Raw genomic sequence first — 19,262 nt, 5'->3', positions numbered from 1 at the left:
TCCCTGCACCCCAACCTCATTTTCAGGCTCTGAGTCCTTTCCCCAGTGTCAGAGGGAGATGGGAATGGGGAGGGGGGGGTTTACGGTCAGCTCAGCACAGATTGTTTCTGCCACTGCTCAGGCAGAGGGGTCCTTCCCCTGCTCCAGCTCAGGGTGCCTCCCATGGGAGAAAGTTCTCCATGAGCTTCTCCAGCGTGTGTCCTTCTGTATGCTACAGTTCTTCATGAGCTGCTCCAGCATGAGTGGAAGGTTCAGTCCTTCAGGCACAGCCTGCTCCGGCATGGGTCCTACACAGGGTCACAAACCCAGCCAGCAAACCTGCTCCAGAGTGGGCTGCTCTCTCTGCAGGTCCTGCCTGAAGCCTGCTCCAGTGTGGGCTTCCCATGGGGTCACAGCTTCCTCTCAGGCATCCACATGCTCCACCACAGGTCTCCTCCACGAGCTGCAGGTGTATCTGTGCATCCCCATGGACCTCCATGGGCTGCTGGGGCTCAGCTGCCTCACCATGGGCTGCGCCATGGGCTGTGGGGGATTCCCAGCTCCAGCACCTGGAGCACCTCCTGCCCCTCCTTCTGCACTGACTTTGGTGTCTGCAGAGTTGTTCCTCTCACATATCGTCACTTCTGTCTTCTCTGAGCACAATCACATCTGTACAAAAACTTCTTTTCGCCTCTCAACTGTATTATCATTGAGGTGTTACTCCCTTCTCTGATGGCTCAGTCCTGGCCAGTGGTGGGTCCATCCTGGAGCCAGCTGGTATTGACTCTGTTGGATGTGGAGGAAGCTTCTGGCAGCTTTTCACAGAAGCCACTCCTGTAGTCCCCCCAGATACCAAAATCTGGTCACACAAACCCAGTAGTAGAGCACATCTAAATCAAGTACAGAAATTAGAATCACACTAGAGTCATCATGTAGTGGAGTCAAAAATCCCTCTATCACTCAATGGGAAAATGCACCTTCAAGAATTTTGCATCAATCCTGATTTCATCTTGGAGTTAAGGGTGTGAAGAAATTTTTGAGGTGTCAAGAAAGTTTTGTTTACTTCAGGAGAATGAGAGCAAAACAAAACTGTATTTTTTTGTGTAATTTGTTTTTACAGAGCATTTGCCAGTATTAACTAAACAAAGATGGTTTTGCCAGTCATGTGTAAACATTACTTATCTGAGGAACCTTTCTGCACCATTTCCTAGATCTCTAGACTGAATTCTCTACAGCAAAGAGATAATGTGTTCTTCCTAAGAAAAATATTTTAGAAGTAATTAATGGATAAATAGAAATGTGCTATCAATAAAAAGATTAAGCCTTTCAAAAACAAGCCAACACACTTATTATAAAATTTTAGCTATTAGATAAATTAGGAGTTGTATATTATTGGATCCCATTCATTCAAGTTACACAGCTGTTGTTGCTTTTTCCTAGCCATGTTTCCTTTTGTTTGTCAATATTATGTACTCCAAAATGTGCCACAGCCAGGAATAGTGTGGTAGTCTTAAGAAATGCAGCTGTGTGGATGAAATTCAATAATACTGTTGTAAGTAGTATTTTGTATCTCCTTTGTTCATGGGTTGCTCTCCATTTATTAATATTAAATATGTGCATCAGATGGAATTTTCATAGTATATCTTTTGTTTGGCTTTTTATTGAATTGAAGCAAAAGAAACCACAATTAATGAGAGGCATTTGGGAGACTTGAATGTTCTAGGCAAACTAGGCTGCTCTGGTTTATTGGTTTAAAAGTGGCCACTATTTTTTAAAAGAGCTTTTATGTGGAGTTACAGAAATGTTTTTGGTCTATAGCAGCAGGAAACATTTTTCCATATGATGGAAACCAATCAATCAGTCATGCAAATACTAAGTGGCCTTTCATAGTGAAAGGAAGCAAGATGACAGACCTGAATTGTAATGCCAATGTATTTGGTTGTGGAGAAACTAATTACAAAATGACCTTCATCTAACCTACCAAAATAATTAAAATGAGAGCTATAAACATGATTCTGAGGTTGTGTTGCAAGTGTGGTACAGCCATTTTCAGTAGAAATTTGCTTTATTAAGGTAAATAAAACTTTAATATTGAGGAAAAATGTTCAAAATCTTGCACTTTAAGTGAACCCTGTACTTTTATCTATACTTGGTCTCTGAGAAGTAGTTTAAGTATTTGGAATAGTTCACTCAGGGTAGCTGGGTCAAGCGAATAAATTCCTACATGCAATCCAATATAAAATTCTTTATTTTCATTTTAATTCTTCCCCCCTGGCATTTCAAGGAGTAAAAAAACCTGTCTGATACACTGTCAGTGTTTTTGTTCTCCAATTATTCTTTCCATCAATTTTTGTTCCCAAATAATTCCTTCCATCAACAACTCAGCAATTCATGTGTCAGATTTCTGTCTGGAGGAGTGTTTGATTCAGGAAAATCATTGGAACAAAGTTGGAACGAAGCCTGAAAAGGGCTGAAAGATGATGAGGGAGTTGAGCAAAGGGATCGGGGCCATGGAGCAAAGCAGTCACAGTCTGTGTGTCTGTACCAGCTGTGAGATGTGGTGCTTTGGAGGCAGTCAGTGGAAATAGAATAATATGCTACCACATATGAATGCACAAGAGAGAAAGCAAATTGTTAAATAATTTGAAATTTATGCTACAAAAATATTTAGGTGGTGATCTGAACCTTGCAATAGCAGGGTTCATGTAGATTGACATGAGAACATTGGCCTTTTTTCCCCCTAGTTTCTTCTATTCCTTGCTCTTTGATCCTCTTGCATCAGTTATTTTATGATGTCAAATTGCTAAATACTGGGCACTGAAACTGCTGTCTGTACCAGGCAGTTTTATTGTAGGATGCAAAATATGTGGAAATGCCAACACTTCTTCAAAGCAGTGAAGTGTCTTGTCAGTTCAAGACTGTGCATCAGTTGCTCATTTAAATTTTTCTAATGAGAGCCTAGGAGTACTTATGAATCTCCTGCTGAGGCTGAAGAGGCATTTTTGTTTGGGTTGGAGGTGAATTTCCACTCCAAAAGATGGCTTGGTTTGTACTACTGTGAAATTATAAGGATGAAACAGATTCAACATTTAAACTTTGGCAGTCAATTTTACCTACCTATCTGCTGTGTAGCATTAACCCTGTCTTCCTTTCTCAGTTATTATGTAATCTGTGTTAAAAGTTTTCAGTGGCCTGGGTTTAAAAAACTGAGAGACCTCTTTAAGGTCTGAGATATAGACTGCACCTCCCTGGCAAATGAAACTTGTACAGTTAAAGGTGAATTGAACTAAAACTGACAGCTCTTCCTAGGTAGGCTTCTCCAGTCTTGGTGGTCCTTGAAGAAACCTGCTACAATGTCTCTTTTATCAACAAAACTGACAAATCCCCAAATTATCTCTGTGAAGAAGAGAAATAAGAGAACAAACCACACCTGGTTATTATTGATCTTCTCTCTTGATATACTATTGAAAGATTCTTGTGGTGTGAACTAAAAACATGGAAATGCACATCTCAAAGAGAAGATGATTTTTTGCTCTCTTTCTCCTGTGTTTAGGTTACTGGTTATTTCATATTGCTCTTAAGAGTATAAATCTTTGGCATCTCTTCAGTAGTGCTCATTTTATATTCCCAAAGGCAATGGAGCATGCAGGGAGGTGATGATGGATGACTCAGCCAGGAGAGCTGTAGTTGCTTACCACAGGAACTTCTAACTTCATTTTCATTGAGTCAAGGCATAGCAGCATTTTTAATCATTGAACACATTATACTTTCTAAGACAAGATAAATGACCTTTGCTGATATGCTTTGCAGTCTGCAAAGGTGGTTGTACCTTTTGAGCCATTTATATAGCATTACCTGACATTTCCTTATGTATATATGCAAAGTTAAATGCACAAATAGGCACTGCAGCATAAATCTTGATTTTGGCTAGTGGTGTACAGTATCTGCTACCTCAGTACATGTAAGGGTTTTCTTTGGGCAGAATAAGCTGTTCATATCTCCTAATGAGCTCAAAATTCTACAGCACAGAGGCAAGAGTATTTATAGACTCAAACAGAGCTTTGTATTATGCAGGTTACTACAATAGGGCAGTCTTTTCTCTTTTTTTTTCCCCTTAGGATCCTTGCTCTGCACACATTGAAAAATAATCTGATTAAAACAAAACACTACAGAAGTACATTGAGGAGAGAATTAATGGAATTTGCTTTCCGTAATCCCTGTTAACAAGGCTGACCTTACAGGAAGGTTTGAGGGTTGTGGGTTGGTTTTTTTTATACTACTGATTCTTTTTTTTTTTTTTTTTTCCATTGATCTTGTGACTATTCTTTCTCCACTGCACTATTTCTGAACCATAGAGTAGCTACAGCAGTAGCTGGTAGGGGAAATGCTGTGTACTAAGTGCTGATAGGGAGTAAGGAATAAAATATTTTGCCTAAGTGAATTGGCTGTTTGGCTTGTGGTTCTCTTCTGAAGATATTACAGTGATTTTCAGTATATGGGGATTGTCCAATTTCACAAAATGTTCCTCATTGCTTGCCATACATAAATGCTGCTTAGCTGTGGTTTTTCAGCTGCAAAAGTTTGTGACTTCCACTTCCACAAAATGTCCTCGAATTTGATTTTTGTCCTAGTGGATCCAGTATAAAAATAGCTACTAAACTAATTCCTTCTGCTTTACTAGTAGACATGAATTCCCTCGAGTTTAGTAGTTTTAATATATCCTTGTGAGGATATTAACATTTCATGAGATGTACAGAAGAATTGAGGAGATGTACAAGTCCATTCCATAAAAGCTCACAGGGCTGGGGGTTGCACAGAGTCCATTGCCAGAGCAAGAAATGTTCCTACAAATTACTGTGGTGCTGGTCAGCAAATCCACACCGCCTTGTCCCCTTTGCTGTCCGCCTCCTCCCCGAGGGGATGGCAGTGCTTATGATCAATGATGTGTCCTGCTTTTCCCCAGCCTGCTTGTGTCTCCTTTTTTCAGCTGTCCCATGGCCTTTGTCAGCACAGTGAGCCATTCAGTGCTTGGACAATTATCGGATGCTCACTGGCCTAATTCTGCCAGCCCTTGCCTGAGCTCCCTGGGAAGAGGGAATTTGGGGAAAGCCATTCCACTGCACTGCAGCTGCAGCCCAGCAGCTGCACAGGGCTTCTCAGGAGGGACTGCAGTCGCTGCAGCTGAAGCAGTTACACAATTTAATAATCCGCTTGTTTCAGGGTTGCAAATAACTATTTCAAAAGAGCAGAATTCTGAGTCATCTTTCTGTACTGCATCCTTCCCCAAACTTGCTTTTGAGGACTGAAGGTGCACATATGCACAGTAAAAGCATCTGACTTTCAGTAATTGTCTTCCTTCTCCCTCTGATTATTTCATCTGTCAGTCTTTGCAGTTGATATGGTTGAACTCTAAATCTTTTTATGGCGACTTCATTTCTGCATAGAGTCTCTAATGGTACTTTTCAGACTGCAGCGATCACTGCAATCCCACTTAACTGCAATTACATTGTTGGAAACAGACAAATATTACCTCCTGTGTTATCTATGAATTAAATAAAGGGAAGAAAAGAAAAATTGCCCTTAATCAAGTGTTTCTTCAAGTTTATCACCGTCTATGGTTAGTATATTTGAAAGAATTTTTTCAACATACATTTTAAATGTCAGTTGATGGGATTTAAGATCATTCCTCTGGTGCATAGGTTTTCCAGGGTAAGTTAAGAAGATATTCTAGTGTCAGCAATGCAAAGAACATGGCTCTTCCACATCCATCTATTGTGTATTCTGTACTAGAGCTTTTGTCCCTACCACAAGAGTGGTAAAAAAAGCCAGTTTAAGTCCTCCTTCCCTTCCCTTGCTCACTGGCAGGTCTTCATAGTTGCTGGAGAGGCAGTGCCTGTGCCCCACTGCAATGTGGTGCCTCTGGAGCAGTGCCTGAACCCCTGGGCCACTGATTCCACTGGCAGGGTATTGTCTGTCAATTTATGCCTGCCTTTCAATAATTGTTTCCAATTTCATACAAATGCTTCCACTGCCCCCACAGTGTGTTTTGGGATGTGTGTGGGAATGAGCAGGTGCTCTTGGGGAATTAAGGTCCTTTTGCATCAAGTCTCTCCTTTTGATGAGCTGGACATTCATCGCTCCAATGTGGAATGCATTTGGGCCCAGTCTGTGATGTGCTTTTGTTACTCACAAATGTTGTATGGTTGCTTGAAGTTAATTTAAAGATTTTAGTGCTGTGACTTTAATTGCTTTATGTGTCACCTTGTCTTTTGTGTTCCAGTCACTGCTGTATTAAGCAGTGGCTGATCATTAACAGTCTAATTAGAAGGACATATGGTAAGGATGGGGAAAAAGCAAGAATAAAAAAAACATTTTCAGGAGGGAAGGTTTTCAGCAGTATAATTAGACAAAGGTTCAGTGAGTAAGGGAATTTTAAAGCTAAAGGCAAATACCTTTTTTACTGATGATTTTTATTGAGGTCTCAAGGGATAAGGTAAAGAATGAGAGCACCAGAGTTTTGGGGCAGCAATTTAAATCTCTTTCTTGAGCTCCACAATATTGCTCTTTCCTTTGTGCTTAATCCTTTTTTAATACAAAACCTGCAACCATAAACTTCTCATATGTATTTCCTACAGTACACTATGAAAACAAACACACAGAAAGAAAACAAGATAACTCCCTAATTTTCCAGCTTGCTAAAGTAGCATATGGTTCATCTTTTAGTCAAAAAATATAACAGGATCCCTAAACCAAACAGTGCATGAAGAATTATATAAAGTACCTGTATTTGTAAAGCAGCTTTAAGGTTCATTAAAGCCAAGAGTGTATCTTTTTCATTGCTGCAACGAGTTCTTTATGCAAAAATCTCATTTGTGAGAGTAACCTGGTGTTGCAGAAAGTGTCCCTGCCCATGGCAGGAGGTTTGGAACTAGGTGATCTTTAAGATAAACCATTTTATGATTCTGTATTCTAGAAGCTCAAAGAAATACAAGTGATTGATTTTTATTGTTGTTGTTCTTTGCAGTGCCTCCAAAGCCAATTCATCTGCAGAAGGCAACATACCAAACCCCTAGGCATAAAGCTTTAACAAATCAGAAACCAAGAATGGAGGAAGAGACGCCTGCTGCTGTTTCTAGTGTCACAAAGGAAAAGTCCAGTAAAGTGTCAGATCTCATCAACCGTTTTGAGGGAGGCAGGTATGTAATAGAATTTGAATTGGTTTGTAACTCTGTTTGTTGTGTGGGGATTGTTGAACTTGAAGCTGTTGATGCCTTGTGAAAGCTGACCTAGAACAGAGGCTAGATGGGTTAAAGAATTAAGTAGGTGTTTATTAGGAGGCCTCAATGGATACACCTTGGGCAGCACAAGAGCCCAGCCAGGGCTACACCCAAAATGGACCCAAAATTGTCACAAAATGGACAACTGGTCTCTCACTTTTATGAGTTCTGGTCCATCAGCATATTGGAGTTAATTGTCCAATTGCAGGTTATGAAGTCCCATCCTTGTTTTCCTCTCTTCAGTCCATTGTTGTTTATTCTCTTGGGCCTGAAATTTGGATCATTTGTCCTTGGTCTCCAGCTAGAGAACAAATTTTTTTGTCTCCCTGCTCTGTGAAGAGAGCTTATTATCCCCTAATATGAAGCTCAGAACTACACACCAAAGCAATGCAGAATCTGAAAAAATATAAAAGCAAAAACCTGAGGCATCACTGTGAGGAAGAACATTAGTACTATGGTAGGGTCCTGCTAAAGGACTTGATGGCAAAATTCCATGTGTTTTGAAATAGTGGGAGCCAGTTGTATATTTGGATTCACAAGGTGTGCTTTTTCATTAGGCATTAGTCCTAATTTTCCTTTAAAAGTAAGAAAGAAATTTGCAGCATTTTAAAAACAACCTGAAAAATGTCAGCAATTTGAAATGTTTAATATTGAAGCTAATATTAAATACTTTTTTTCTTGAAGAAGAAAAAAAACATTTTTTTGAGCAAATAGAAAAACCTGAAATGCTGTTTTTAATTTCATACTGTCTTTTTCAATCATTCATGTGAAAAGGGTGAACTCTACAAATTATTTGTAGTGGCATGGCATACATTCCCTAAATTGTTTGCTTTGTAGTACTTGGTGCTTTTGGTGGAAAAGCTCAGTGTCATTGAGTTTCAGTTCAGTGGTTTATGGGAAACATTTGGAACTTTGGGAAAAAAGAACCACAGTGAACACTTCTTTCACAAAATGGTGTTTCTTGGGTGTCTTTAATTAGATACACATAATGCATCTCTACGTAGTTGCATTATAAGCTCTGAAACAGAAGTCTCAAATGTATCTTCTGTGTACAAAGAGAGCGACTTTCCAGAAAGCCTGTGACAGAGGAAACAGCTCTAGAAACAGCTCAAAAAACAGTCCAGTGACAGTTGTGCATTGCAAGTTTTGGATGTGGTTTTTTCATGTTCCCTTGGGATATGAAAGTGCTTGGATCTCAGAAGGGCTGGCCCCTGTGGGAGTGAATGCATGATGCATAACACAGTACCTGCTGTGGAGCCAGTGTAAAAGGGCTTTCATTGAATTTCCCCTCAAGATGGGTGAAATGTAATCCTTTATATAGAAGCAGCTGAGGATTACAAAAGTATGTTTGTCCATTGGAATAGAAATAATGTCAGAGCTTCATCTGCAAAAAACGTCTGTCATTAGGCAGGGACTTAATTGCACTTGGTGATAACAGGTGCTCAGAGATGGGAAAAAGAAATTGCTGCAGCACTGGAGGTCCTGTGAATTCTTTTAGCACCAGTCTCTAATCCTGCTGTCACTGTTTCCTAGTCTTCCCCCAAAGCATCACCTGGCTTTTAAACAGTGCAGTATCTGTAGGGAAAAAAAAAAAAAATTATATTTTCTGAAAGAAAATTCTTCAGGTTCATTGTGCTCTGTACCACTGAGCCCTACATTTCTTCCTCCTAGATCTGTGTTGTGCTGGAGCTTCTTCCATATTATGTAATCAAAGGAAACTAGAAAGAAAACTTTATTGTTGATTGCCATTTACAAATAGGGACATTTTGTGGACTATGGGAAGCTGAGTTGGTTTTGGGCAGCATCATTTATTAGGTACACCAGTAGTAGTATCTGTCCAATAACTAAATACTACCCAAGTCTATGATCTCTGCATATGGGAAATGTTCATGATTAGAATGCTGGAATTCTGGATTATCCTGCTTTGGCAGTGGAAGTAATTCCTGATTTTTTGAATGAGCTCAACTCACAAAAAGTGTTTTCTATGAAGCTGAACTTCAATTTAATTAAGGATCTTGAAATGGCTACGTAGCATGTTAATGAACTGCAAACTGTTATTGTCAACTATAATAACTTATTTTCATTAGTCTGGACAGCCCACAAGCATGTAGGCATGTCAGAAAGTTATTTAAACCTCTTTGTGCAGGCAATTAAAAAATGTATATTTTAATTTTATCCTGGAGTTAACTTTTTTAGTAAAAAAACATAGTTTTTACATGTCTAAAGAAAAAGTGATTAAAACTTTTTTTGTTATTTGATGGAAGAAGATAAAATTAGTGTAAGTTATTTTTGATCTGTGTGCACAAAAGTGCAGAATATATTTGCAACATTTGTGTAAAGAATCCTATAAATAAGGAGTAAAAGTACAGTTTGTAAGCAGTTTTTATCCTTCCAGAAGATGGAAGTCCATACCAGGAATAGTTAGAGGATAGTCAGGAACAAGAGATAATGTTTTTAAAGCAGAGACAAATTTTGGAGGAAAAAGATCTTCATAAAAGATGCAGCATGAAAAAAGGACATTGCTAATTAAGGAAACTGGGAAAGAAATTAGATAAAAATGTAAAGGTCCTCATGTCATATTCTGAACTAAGGAAAGGGATGCTAAATGTTCTTGATTGATTGTTTGACTAACTTTAATAATTAAAGAGCTGTTAGGGAATGGGCTGCTTGTTTAAGCAGTGGACTAGGACTTGGAAAACCACGAGTCTTGCTCCACTTCTCCCAATAATCTTCTGGGACACTTTGGGCAAGTTGCTTCCTCTATCAGTTTCTTGGTTTCCTGCTCTATTTCATGGAGCTAAGAACAGAAATTTTATGTTGCAAAAGATGACTGAATCCAGCTGTTAACCCAGCACTGCCAAATCTACCACTAAGCCACATCCTCAAGAACCGCATCTTTGCATCTTTTAAATACCTCCAGGGATGGTGGCTCAAAATCTTTCCTGTGCACCCTGTTCCAGTGCCTGATGACCCTTTCAGTGGAGAATTTTTTTCCCTAATATCCAAGTTAAATCTCCCATTACCATGGGATTCAAGACACATAGGGAGGTAATGGCTCAAAATGGACAGAGCTCTGGGTTTCTAGTAAGAGAAGTTTGTTTGTAAGTGTTTTAATGCATTTCAGGTCTCAAACTTCCTAATCTTAATACAGGAAAAGAAAAGATTTTTTGGGAGGAATTGGTCATATGGTGCAACTCTCCTATTTCCCATACCAGGATTTTCTATAAGTCCATATTTAACTCTTCTCTCATCGATGTTTTGTTTGCTTGGTGTTTTTAGCTCACTGAATCCTGGCGATTTCAAGAAAGATTCCTCTGTTCTCCACATTACTAAATCTCAAGGAAGATATGGGTCCACACCATCACCTCAGCCAAAACTCCCCTCCCAGCACTCACTGCAGAAACAGGGAAACAGTACCACTGACAGAACTCAGGTTGCACAGCTGCCCATGGCCAACGGCGTGGTAGTGCAAGAGCAGCGGGAAGAGGAGGAGCGGAGGTGGCCGGAGCGCGGCTCGGCCGTGTCCACCCCCGTCCCGGATGATGCCATGGACAGCAGCTTGATAAATGGGGAAGGGGAAAGCTCTCGCAGGGAGTCCTTGCAAAGTGTGGCTGCCTGTGAGGAGCAGATGCTCAACAGCTGCCACAGGACTCCGAGCAGTGACATGCTGCTCCCACCCGAAAATGAAACTCTAGGAATTGATACTGATGTCAAGGAAGAGCCAGCTGAGGAATGCTGTAAACAAGATCAACCTGTAGAAACAAAGGTAAAGAGAGAAATGGTTTCATTCCTGATGTATCACTACTTTTTGTATTTTCTCTAGGTTTTTATTTACAAAAGTAGGCTTCCAGGAGCAGGTCAGAATTGAAGATATTTTCGTTATTTTCCCTCTGAAAAAAGATGGGAAAGAATTTTGCTTGCCTTTTCCCACCCTCTCCTCTCCTTTGCTCTTCTTCACGTCCACTTGGCTTCTTCCCTATTAGTTATCTGAGGTTTAAAAAAAGTGAAACTCAAATCTGTGTGCCTGTTTAGCACCATGCTTCAGCTGTGCCAGCCTACAAGGGACACATGTTAGTGGTGTATATGAAATAAAATGCCATGTGCAGTAAACTGTAAAGACAGAGCTTCAGGCAGAAGTGTTGTGTGAATCCTTAACTTGGATGTAGTTGTCAAGTCAAAGCTGGAAAGGCAATGGCAGTCTGCTAGTGATCAGATAGATCTAATGTTCAGGGTATACTAAATATATGACTTTTTAGCAAGAACTTATACCATGATGAATTTGAGCTCCCTTGTAAGGAAAGTTTTAAAGGCTTAAGTGTAGTATGTGGGTGGAAGGAAATCTGTCTTGGGAAATTAATTGCTGAAAAATGGTGCATATTTTTCACTTGAGAAAATTGACTTATACAGTTTGCCTCCTTGTACCAAAGCAGTAAATGTGATTAACAGTTCTGGTCCAGCCATCCCCCGTTTGGCAGGAGGAGCTTGCCTAGCCTTCCTCTTCACCACAGAGCCAAACAGCTGATGCTGGAAGAGCTCCTCACTGCTGGTCGGGTGTACACCTGCAGCAGTTGACTGCAGCCCTTTGGATAGTTCGGGGTCACATACATATATGCCTGGAGGTAAATTCTGTGAGTGGGAAAGGTGGGAAATATCATGGACAGTGATAAGAAAGTGATGGGTTGTGTGGGTTTTCTTCCTTTTTTTAGTTTAGTTTTTTTTTTCCAGTAATAAATGAATGTTATGATCCCCCGCTAAGCATAAGCCTGGGCACAGTCCAAGGCACTTTTGGCCTGCCACACCTGTTGTAATGTTTGTCTCCTGTTGGGTAATGCCCGTTTCCCTTCTCTATGCCTATAAAGTGCTGAACTCCCAGTGGGCAATGATGTTAAGCTTGAATCCAAATCACGCAGTAAGGTGCTGGCAGCATTTCCAGGAAAAAAGCTGAAAAGGGAAGCAGTTCTGTTTTAAAGTTCAGGAAGGAACTGGGCAAGTGCTAATGGCAGCAATCTCATTAAAATCTGTCTTTGAGCTGCTGGGACCAGCATGTGTGATCTGTCTTGTATTTGCACTAAGCTTGTGAGGTGTAATGTGACTGTAACTAGGTGTATATTGTTCACTGGTGCTTGAAAAGTACAAAACCAAGACATACCCATGCAGGATGACTTTTAAGCTTGCACTGGTGCAGAACTGAATCTGTAAAACTGAGCTGGGTCACAACAGCCCTTCCTGAGATACCTTGTGCAGCAAAGACTTCCCCTTTAGTCTAGTGAGGTTAAGAAGTGTGTCTGCCACCCTTTACAGAATCAAACACTGATTTAGTTTGGATTAATGCAACCTGGAGGTGGAAATCAGCCCTGTGGTGGTCTAAGTAGCTGCTGCCATGCTGTCTGGATTAGGAGAAGGATGATGAGTGACAGGAGAGTTCTGGTAGAGCTTTAAGCTGTTTCTGTGTTCAAGCACACACAGGTAAGAAATAAGAGCATTAGACAATCTGTGATTTTGCTAAATGCCTACTTAGTCATTACAGAATATTGAAACTGGGATGCAGTCCAGTTGAAGTTGCACTGCACAGGATAGCAACGCTCTCCTGCCCTTTTGATTAAAAATGTAAATACAATTGAACAAAAGCAAAAGGAGCAGATGCATGTGAGTCATAGTCAAACTTAGAGTCTGATATATTTATTCTGATGCTGATGCAAAGTATCTTGTCTCTTGTGTGCCATGTTTCTTAGTTCAGGAAAGAGCAGAAAGTGGTGCTCTCTCTCTTTGTAAATGTGTGCATGTACAGTATAAGTAATCCTAAATCCACAGCTGGAAGGGGTGAATTAAATTGGCAACTGGTGCAAAACTGGTGCAGAAATTACATTTTGGACTTGGAAAAGAAGGCTTGTTTTGAAATAGTGTTGCTCATACAATTACTCCCCTCCCTCTCCCTCCAGTCACTGTAGATCTGACTAAAGACAGATTATTGCAGGTTCTGGAAAAAGTTGAGCAAAACTTATTAAATTTGGCAGAGATCTGAAACAATTTTCCCAAACAATCAGAGTATACTTTATTTCTCTTATTTACTGAATTAGTTTGAAGGTAATGAAACACAATCATAAAAACCAAAAGGACAAAAGTGAAAAGTTTCTTCCCTTTCAACAGAAACACCTCCTGTCATAAAAAGTGGTTTGTCTAAACTGCGGAGGCTGACTAGTACAAGAACATCTCAATTAATTTCCTGAATAACATCTTGTGGGGAATCTGCTGCCACAGCTAACTGAAGAGGACAAATGTGTCAGTGTTTGTTGTGAGACTGGTAGGAAATAGGGATATAGACTGCCTGTACGCCACAGATGGGGAAGAATCCACTGAGCATTTTTAATAGTCCTTATATGATGTCTTCTTTTAATGATAATGTTGGGGGCACTGATGTTTCAGATGTAAAAAACCTGGTGTAGATACTGGATTTATAATTGTAGTGTGATGTTTCAGTTTAACCAGGGGAAAATTTTTGGTTTTGCAAAGTTAAGTCTGCCAAGAAATGTTTTACTGTTGAAAGTCTTGAGAGGTTCTACCAGCTTCTCGATTCTACATTTTTGGTCTTCTTTAGGAACAGTAACGGGATCAAAGCTGTGTACCTTCAGCAACCAATATAAATGTATAAATCTTCTTGTGAACAGTCACTTCTTTAGGGATGCCAGTCCTCCTTTCTTGGTTGCTGTGCAAGAAACAAGCAGAGTGTAATTTAAATTATATTTGTTCATACTTTACTTCTCTCAGCCTGTCTGTGTTGTTTAATATATTCCTTCAAAGCTCTTGGGGCAAGGGCTATGCCTGAGTAAGGGTGAATCATATACATCACTGTCATGTTGGCAGGTAGAGTTTTCTTGACAGGAGATGGCTCCTGTTTGGTTTGGAAAATAAAAAATTTCGTACTTTCACCAGCATTTTTCAAACCTCTTCTTAATTTCAGAGTGAGTTCAAAATGAATTATTTTAATTTCTTAAGCATCTTCTTTAATTTCTTATAATTATTCTAAGGATGAGCAGATTTGTAGTAAAGAACTAGACCCAGCTGACACATTTACTGTAAGCATTGGAATAGAGATTCAGGTTTGCAGTCCCTGCTGATGCAACTCTTGGTCTCTCACACTGCTGATATTTTGGTCCACAGATGAAATAAAGTACCTGTGTAATGTACATGTTCTCTATATAGCACACTAACCATTTCTGCTTGGTTTTATAGGTTGAGTTGCCATGTGTTATGGATTGTCACAGAAGTTTAAAATGTTCCTTGAAATAATTGTTCCCTGAAGTTAGCTTCCCCTCCCCTCAACAACAACCTCTGCTTCCCCACTGAGGACATGCTGAAAGAAAAGCATTAGTAGAGTTTTCTGTTATTTTTGCACTTATCTGACCTTGTAGGTGGGTGTTCTTTTGCTGGAATAAGAGCATGCCGCAGTGGTTAAAATAGAACTTATCCGTGATGTGCATTTTTCCCCCACATAGAAGATCTCTCTGTCAGGTCATGCAATTGATGTAGAAAGGAGAGGCAGGTTCAAGAATTAAGATGATGTGTAAGGTTGATACTGAGAGGATTGGAAATCTGGGCTCAGCTCATTTTATGTGGGTTTTTTTTGTGTGTGTTTGTTATGCATGATTTTCCCTCTCTTAATTAGTTCAAGAAGTCTTCTAAAAAATACAGATTGCTTTTATAGCAGTGCTTCAGGGAAAAAATGGGGTTCTGGGCTGAGAAAAAAAAATAAAATTACTGAAGAACCAGTAACCTCCGTGGTTTTGTGCTTTAAGTCCACATGTGAGATCTTTTGTAAATGGCTGCATTAGCAGCAAGCTGTACCTGTAATAGCTAATTCTCCAGCTCCCTGCAATGTCTCTTGACAGCACTTAAAACAGTGTTCTGCAGGTTACTGTGGTTGCTATGCTGATTTAAACAGATTTAATGAACAGCTTTGAAGTCACTATTGGAAGCCTGTTTTTAGGGGGGAGGTTTGCCATGTAGCAGTGCAACTGTGAACACTGCAGATTAAAACTGAAATATGTTGAAATTTGGAATACTTATTGAATACCAAAATCGGGGGGAAATGAACTGAACTCCCTTATATATAAGATTGTACTTTAATGTTTGATATTCACACAATTTTTGTAAAGGTGCTTGCAAATGTTTATCATACTCTTGTGGGAAGCAGTGTGCAGTTTGAAATCAGAAGCTACTCTCTCAAGCTCTCCTCTTTATTTTTTTTTTAATGAAGAATTTTCATGGTTTGTCTGGCAATCACCAGTTTCCCATAAGCACTGTGATAATACTGCCATTTATTTCAGGAAGATTCTGATGTCATTAGATGTGAACAGACTATCACTAGATCTGGATAAAGAATCTTGTAATGGAAGTGTCAGTTTGTTGAGCCTGACACTTGCAAGCCTAAGGCATTTCCCTAATGTTTTGACATTGTAGAAGGCTGTCCTTTCATTGTTTTGGAGTAATTCTACCCAGCAACATATTCTAACATGTTTAGTTTAATACTGAAAATTGACTGAATTTTCTGTTCAGCAGAAGAATTAGAAATACATTTTGTGGAAAAAAAAGATTTTAAAATGAAAACTGCCCTTAATATGCCAAAATTACTTCCATAAAGACTTAATGAAGGGGTCCTCTAATTGCAGTCAACAATTATTCAACAATGAATGTATTGGTGAACATAAAACATTTTGTAGCACATTTTTCAATAATTTTGTTGTGCAAAGAACATGCAGTTCAAATAATTTCTGAAATGGGGCGAGGGTGAACACTGAGTGCTCCCATCTGTTCCCTCTTAGTCTGCAAATCAGTTCTTCCAGCTCTGAAAGGTCACTGGTACTCAGTTACCAGGATCTGAGCTGATCTGTTGAGTAGGGAGTTGGTGCTTTGGCAAAAATCCCTATACAGACTGGAAAATACAAAATCTTTTAGGCTTTGATTTTGCTCTGCAATTCAGTTAATTCTTAGCATTCTCTGACTTTTGTATGTGTTGATTAAACTGCGGGAAATTATGTGTTTTTCAAAGTTGGTGTTTATTGCTAAATGTTAAACTTGTATTTCAGTTTTTGGAGTATTTTCAAAATTTTTTTATTATTGTTATTAAATTATGTGTTTATCAGTATCCTAAGAGCTGCTCTTATTTTCCTCCAGGAGACAGACGAGCAGAAACGTCACAAAATTGCCAATGAACTTCTGCAAACAGAAAAGGCCTATGTTAGCCGACTTGACCTCCTAGATGGGGTACATTTTTCTCAAATTTGCTTTTATTTTGTTGCCTTCAATTCATTCAAATGGCTATATATGTGTGGGTATAAATTACATGAGATGTGTCATGTTTTTCACAATTTGTTGGTTTTCCAGTCAGTTATTTTCATTTGCCACACGGTTTTGCCTATGCTTCTATTTTAAGAGTGCTATATTCTTAATAAGTATTAGAATTTTGTGACTATTAATGCAATATGTTCTGTGTGGAGATGTCACTATAAGCAGTCATGCTGGTAGCTAACAAGGAGGATGGTTAGCCACGTCTTGGCTTCCAGTGAATTGGAGTGAATGTTGCAATCACTCACTCATTAGAAAAGTATTAAATCCTTCTAATTTGATCCACCCAATCAGAATTTTTCTTTAGTCCCAAAAACCCTAGAAGTTGCCCATTCCAAAAAGTATATCTTCTATTTTCCCATTATGTACTTAGAAACAGAAATTAGTGTTCCTGCAAGGAAAGGGTTGGGCTCTCATGCTTTGTACAATCTAGCTGATATCTCTTCTGTAAAAGTTTGTACTTGAGAATTTTCCTTCCTAAGTCTTGTTTTCTTTCCACATAACACATACACACTTTACCTGGATGCCCCTAGCTTTGCATTGCCTTACTATAGGATATTTTTCTCGGACTCTACAGTTTAAATTTCTCAGGTCCAGTGCAGAAGTTTTGTACAAACAGTTGATGAAAAGTAAGTCTCAACTGAGACTAATTGGTCAGGCTGCTTGAGGATCTAAGTAACTGTTCTCATGGAAGTGGATTTGCACAGCAGACCCACATTGTGATGGATATATGGTGACTTTTAAAAGCCAAAATATTGCAGAAAAAAAAAGCTATTTAGAGAAGTTTAAAAATAAAAAAATATATATATTTACCTCCTTCATAGATTTTTCTGATGGGTAATGTACAATTATTTTCCTTGGTGGCTTCATAAGTGCATTGCGGCTAGTCTGTTTTTCAAATATTAACTGAAGAGAATTTTGAAAAATGAGTTTTGAACACAGCTGCTCAACTGCTGCTAATGAGAGGAAAGCAGAAGACTGGGAAGGGACTGTTATATTTCTGAACTTGGTTAAAAAGTTGTGTAATCTTTATGGTCTTCAAAGTAACTAACTGTCCTATTGGCAATGCAGCAAACTGGGCATGTTTTAGAGTGTACGTGTTAGTATATGGTTTTTTTCCTTTTAAGACACTGCTGCTGTCTCAGTTGGGGTGATCAAAGTTTCTGTCTTCAGACTCTTTTCTTCTTTTGCAAGTCCTTACCCAGACTTTTGGAGCTCTTTCTAGGGACATGCAATCTGTTCAAGAATGGGAGAGGGTGGCAGAAGGACAACAGCTCTCCAAAAGCACTTTTTTTTTGGTGATGTGCATATTAACAGATGCACATTTTGTAGCTGCATCTAGTCAGGTTGAGCCCACTGAAGGAGAAAGAATATATTGATTTTTAAAAGAGACTATAGTCCACTCAGAACTGGGTCTCTTCTATATTTTAAATATGTGGGGACTACTCATAGTCTGCTATTTACTTTGATTTCGAAAGGATATGGGGATACAGCATTCAAGGAAAGTGGTGGGGCTAATGGTGATCAGACATCATGCTAATTGCAAAGATCGGAAGAGTGGAAAATACTGCTAGAAGACTGGGAAAGCTGAGATGGTCTAGCTGTTAAAACAGACAGGATGTCTGGAGCTGATCCAAAATGGCACTGCTTCAGCTTGGCTCTCCTTATGTCAGCCCTGTCTGCAGTGCTCTCCTGGCTCACAAGAACAAAAGTGGGGTGTAAGGGGAGGAGAAGCCTTTCACTTCCAGTGAGGGAAAGGCAATGAGTTCATCACTACTATCTATATTATTGAAATATTAATCTTGCCTCAGCTGGAGCAGGAGGGGTGGATATGTGGTCTTCCATTGCTTAAATATAATCGGCTGATAAGTTTGTGGTTCCTTTTCTGTATTGCAGGTATTCTATTCCAGACTCCTTGAGGAAGCCAACAGAGGTTCATTTCCACCTGAAGTGATTAATAAAATATTTTCTAACATTTCATCAATAAATGCCTTCCACAGTAAATTCTTACTTCCGGAGCTTGAAAAAAGAATGCAAGAATGGTAAGAAGCAATTCACTGGTTACATTCCTAACACTGTGTCTGTAGAAACTCTCTTGCAGGTTGATGTAGGGAAAGTATCTTCAAATTAAGCTCTACAGGCCCAGGAACTACTGTGAGTAAGAACATCTGCTCATCTGCTCTTCCACTCTTCCTCAGGATCTGACTCAGCAGAGGATTTGCATCATTTGCTCAAAATAAAGGACATGGATCTCACTGAAGCCAGTGAGATTACTCATGATCTTGCTAAATTAAGGGTTCAGACTCAAATTATATGCTGCCTGGTGAATTTATTGTATAGAATACAAAGTTGAGGTAAATAACATGTATGTGGTTTATGATAATGCTGAAGTACATTAAACTCTGTTGTTACTGCCTTTTTTAATAAGGTGGGGCAGTATGTTCTTTTTCTTCCATGTTTTAGTTTTCTGTTTGCAACTAAAATCCATGTCAGATATATTCCAGGGCCATTTCCCCCTCAGCTTTTCTTGACCTCTATTTGGAGCCAGCAAAGATAGAACAGATGTAAATATACTGTGTAATAGGGAAAAATGTTTTTTGTGATATAGATGAAAATCTTAGACCATAGAGGTGCTTTAAACAGCAGCTGTACGTCTTCTGACTC

At 39.3% G+C, this 19,262-nt stretch overlaps 1 protein-coding gene across 8 annotated transcripts in view; it reads left to right on the top strand.

Moving 5' to 3' along the window:
- Positions 1–19,262, top strand: part of FGD4 (FYVE, RhoGEF and PH domain containing 4) — a 101,812-nt gene that overhangs the window by 61,581 nt on the left and 20,969 nt on the right. For all 8 annotated transcript variants that reach the window (XM_085568985.1, XM_085568986.1, XM_085568988.1 and 5 more), the window contains exons 3-6: positions 7,004–7,175; positions 10,536–11,022; positions 16,428–16,517; positions 18,495–18,640. In XM_085568985.1, the coding sequence (XP_085425111.1) occupies positions 7,004–7,175; positions 10,536–11,022; positions 16,428–16,517; positions 18,495–18,640 (895 nt within the window). The remainder of the gene's footprint in view (positions 1–7,003; positions 7,176–10,535; positions 11,023–16,427; positions 16,518–18,494; positions 18,641–19,262) is intronic.

Source organism: Lonchura striata, chromosome 1A (genome assembly GCF_050655825.1).
Source record: "Lonchura striata isolate lonStrDom1 chromosome 1A, ASM5065582v1, whole genome shotgun sequence".
Classification (NCBI taxonomy): domain Eukaryota; kingdom Metazoa; phylum Chordata; class Aves; order Passeriformes; family Estrildidae; genus Lonchura; species Lonchura striata.
The sequence above is the reverse complement of the archived record's forward strand: the minus strand, read 5'-3'. Positions and strand labels throughout refer to the sequence as shown.